At 35.4% G+C, this 4653-nt stretch overlaps 1 protein-coding gene across 1 annotated transcript in view; it reads right to left on the reverse strand.

The window, feature by feature from the left end:
• LOC106464450 (homeobox protein cut-like) overlaps positions 1–4653 on the reverse strand; it is a 37434-nt gene that overhangs the window by 29736 nt on the left and 3045 nt on the right. The window contains exon 2 of the mRNA XM_013924592.2: positions 3832–3880. Coding sequence (XP_013780046.2) covers positions 3832–3870 — 39 coding nt within the window. The 5' untranslated portion in view covers positions 3871–3880. The remainder of the gene's footprint in view (positions 1–3831; positions 3881–4653) is intronic.

The raw sequence follows: 4653 nt of genomic DNA on the forward strand, positions 1-4653 counted from the left end.
CATTTTCTAAAAGGTATTTTTTTTGTCGATGATATAAACATCCTAATGGCAGATTGTTTGTTTGTTTGTTATGAATTTCGCGCAAAGCTACACGAGAGCTAGTTGCGCTAGCCGTCCCTAATTTAGCAGTTTAAGACTAGAGAGAAGGAAGCTAGTCATCACCACCCACCGCCAACTCTTGGGCTACTTTTTTTTACCAACGAATAGTGGGATTGACCATCACTTTATAACGAAAGGGCGAGCATATTTGGTGGAACGGGGATTCGAACCCACGACTCTCAAATTGCGGGTCGATCGCAACCATCTGGCCGTGTCGGGCCTCTTAATGGAAGAAAGATTCATTATAAAAAGTTTTTTTTTTAGCTTAATACATTTGAGTAAAAACAAACAAACAATCGTTTAATTTTTTACAGTTCTTCACAAACGAGTTTTTTAAAGCTAATCATTGGTTCAGGAGACTTGTATAAGGTACACATTGATAGTATAATTCCTGCCTATAAGTTATTTAATACTTAGGCTGAAGATCGGTCTTAATCGGTTCCTTTTATCTTTACGTAACGGTTACGATAGTCAAGGAAATAACTTTTTTAAAGTTTACATTCTGAAGTTCGAAGCATATTTACATGTTATTTAAAATTGTATATTAGCTACACTTTCAAGTCGACTAAGTACATTTTAATTCATTCAGTGCTAGAGTTGCTACCCCCCCCCCCACCTCAACATGAAAATCTGATATATCATTATAAGATCTCGCTCAGAAAAGTTTTGAATAACAATTCATCCCTTGTCAGTCAATCGGTGGGATGGAATCCCCATATACGAACTAAAAACATTCCCAGCAAGTAACACTTCATGGAATTAAATCAAATATGGCTGACTCATATATAAAGATTAACATTAATTTCATTCTCTCTAAGTACAAATGTTAAATTAAAGAAGTCGTCATGAAAGTATCACAAAACCATTAAGCTCCGATTCCCCGACATAATGAAATAATTATATTTTAATTGACTTTAAGTTGTCTTATAGTAATTAACTTGTTATAGCAAGGACATCGCCACCTATAAGGAAGCACGTTTCGTTACAAGTTCCCCTTTGTCAGAGAAGGTACATTGATGTGTGCTAGTTATAAGACGCAGGTTGTGAAGTTTCATCTAAACCAAGAATACAAAGTTAATTAACTGTGGACTTATGACAAAAAGTAAATTAAATTAACAATATTCCTAGAATCATCAGGATCCCAGTGTTTCTAGTGTGATTTATAATTTTATAGATATTAATCAGAAGCCATATTGTACCCAAAGTACGTTCCACAATCTTACTATAATGGACGTAACGTGTATATATGTATCTATTTATGTATGTGACCGAAATAAAAATAAAAACCGATGTGGCGCCATCTATTGAATGGCACCACAAACAAAAATCAATAAAAAATTTAAAACTTTGGGTATTCAATATTCAGACAGTTAGAAAAATAACTACGGTATGTGCAACAACCATTTCTTTATCACAGAATACAATTTTAAATAAAATTATTCTCCTCACAACAAGAATACGACTTTCACTAGGACAGTACGTGAAGGTTTGATTATATCTTTATTCATGTAATTCGTAAACGCAGTACTAAAAATATGGAGTACTTATAAAAAAATATTTTTTTCAATAAAGGGTACCACTTTTAATACATAAAAACATTAAACTTTATACCAGCACAATCCGAGCCAGGGTGGAGTTTCTGCTAGTTATTATAATTTAACAATTCACCCCACCCCCCATAATTATCATATTTTAACTATTTATTTCTCTCTCTCTTGTTATGACGCCTTTCAAGTTACAGACAAGACATTACTTTGTCAACGACTGGAAACAAACACCAATTTCCCAGTTACTCTCATGGAAAAGGCAAAGGAACATCAAAGGGTTATAGCTGTACTATATGAAACTAATGTACATTAATCAGCAGAACAAAGGAACATCAGAGGGTTATAGCTGTACCATATGAAAGTAATGTACATTAATCAGCAGAGCAAGTAAACATCAGAGGGTTATAGCTGTACCATATGAAACTAATGTACATTAATCAGCAGAGCAAATAAACATCAGAGGGTTATAGCTGTACCATATGAAACTAATGTACATTAATCAGCAGAACAAAGGAACATCAAAGGGTTATAGCTGTACCATATGAAAGTAATGTACATTAATCAGCAGAACAAGGGAACATCAAAGGGTTATAGCTGTACCATATGAAACTAATGTACATTAATCAGCAGAACAAGGGAACATCAGAGGGTTATAGCTATACGGGTCGCTGGTTCGAATCCCCGTCACGTCAAACATGCTCACCATTTCAGCCTTGGGGGCGTTATAATGTGACGGTCAATCCCACTATTCGTTGGTAAAAGAGTAGATCAAGAGTTGGCGGTGGGCGGTGATGACTAACTGCTTTCCCTGTAGTTTTACACTGCTAAATTAGGGATGGATAACGCAGATAGCCCTCGTGTAGCTTTGCGCGAAATTTAAAACAAACAAACAAACAAGCGCAAAGCTTCGCAATGGGCCATTTGTGCTGTGTCCACCACGGGTATCGAAACCCGATTTTTACAGACTTACAACTGAGCCACTTTTTTATTCTTTCTCTCAATTTATAGAGTTAGGAAAACAAAAAAAAAAACAGTAACATTAAATATTAGCGAGCACAGTACACGCTAATCAAGCCGTTATTTAGTTAATTAATTACTCTATCTAAGCATCTCAAAATCTATGTGGGTAAGTAGTTTTCTGTTACCAGATCTTAGTTGTGCAAATGACGTGCTTTGTTTCTCGTTTCCTAGTAACAATCACTAGGAATAATCTCATATTTTCATCTAATGAGATGCGCGTGTAAACTCAAGTGAAATATATAATATAATATAATATGAAACATTATTTCTAAGAAATTGTCTGAACATTTTATTATTGATTAGTTTTAAAACTTGACTCGTTATAAAATAGTTTAAATAGGTTATATTGCTCCCAGGCTAATTCGAACATCAAGACAATTCTAATATTGATCGGAATATACTCGGCTCAATATGTTAACAGTCTTAGCTAGAAAACACATGCATTTAAACCGCGCAGGATAATTTTGTTGTTGTTGTGCTACCTACACACGGGAATCTCTGCGCTCTTTCCGATGCGGGTTTCGAAGTCCGTTAATTTACCTCTGACCCACCGAAGGATGGGATGAGAATAGTGGTTTGGGTTGTTTTGAATTTCGCGCAAAGCTACACGAGGGCTATCCGCCCTAACCGTCCCTAATTTAGCAGTGAAAGCCTAGAGGGAAGGCAGCTATTCATCACCACCCACCGCCAACTCTTGGGCTACTCTTTTACTAGCGAATAGTGGGATTGACCGTCACTTTATAATGCCCCCACGGCTGAAAGGGCGAGCATGTTTTGTTTTGGTGTGACGGGGATTCGAAACCGCGACCCTCAGATTGCGAGTCGAGCGCCCTAGCCACCTGGCCATGCCGGGCCAAGAATAATGAAATAGATAAATCAGGAAGTGAACTTCTTTTGCACCAGGAAGTGAACTTCTTGTATCGTGAATTTACTATAGAATCTAATGATGTAACGGTAAAAAAATTATTACACCTTTATTTATGTTATTACACTCCTCCTTAAGAAAGTTACTAGGTCCTCATATAAAAGTTAATACTCCTCATTAGAAGTTTTCTTGTTAATTTTTTATATAGTTTTTCAGGTGCAACATTTAACACTTGTTTTACTGAAAGGGAATTTTTTTTTTATTTATTTATTAGTATTAGTAAAGTAACGTGGCTCTCACCTGATTGGCTCGTTCTAAATCGTTCATAAAGACTTTCATTTCGTTCGATCTGAAAGATAGATGACACGACATTAGCATTTCTACCACAAAGAACACGATATTTAAATCGTAACAATATAAGTTATCTACCTAGGTTTTGAAAAAAACTGAAGTTCCTGGCCCCCTTTTTTTTTTTCGGGCGAATTTCTTTCAGTTAATTATTGTTATACCAGCAGAGACCCGCAAAACATTAGTAGACAAGTCAGTATCTTTATTACAACAGTACTTCTTTAAATACAGCATTTATGGAATAATATAAAAGTTTATTTCTCTTAGCCTAAAATCTGTTAAGCCTTTATTAATAAGTACGGCCTATATTCGATAGAAATAAATCAACATCGTAACATGTGTACGTTTTTTTTTTGCTTTAAATTGGTTAGGGCTAAACTTTACCGTACCTAATACTATCAATAAATACACACATATATTAATGTTGTTCTTCAACCTAACGTTAAACCATTTAATCCCCCCCCAGTGGTCCATCGGTATGTCTGCGGACTTACAATGCTAGAATCAGGGTTTCGATACCCGTGGTGGGCAGAGCACAGATAGCCCATTGTGTAGCTTTGTGCTTAATTACGAACAAACAAACAAAACGTTTTTGGTAAGGTGTTAATATGTTGTTGTAACAACGTCTAGTTGCACTTATATTTAACTTATACTTAAATAACAAGCTGAATACACAAGTTAGTGAGGGGAAAACAGTATAAATGATACGAGTTTTACTGCCAAGTATATTCGTTTGTAATTAAACACAAAACTAAAAAAAAAAAAGGGCTATCT

Source organism: Limulus polyphemus, unplaced genomic scaffold (assembly GCF_000517525.1).
Source record: "Limulus polyphemus unplaced genomic scaffold, Limulus_polyphemus-2.1.2 Scaffold1655, whole genome shotgun sequence".
NCBI lineage: Eukaryota > Metazoa > Arthropoda > Merostomata > Xiphosura > Limulidae > Limulus > Limulus polyphemus.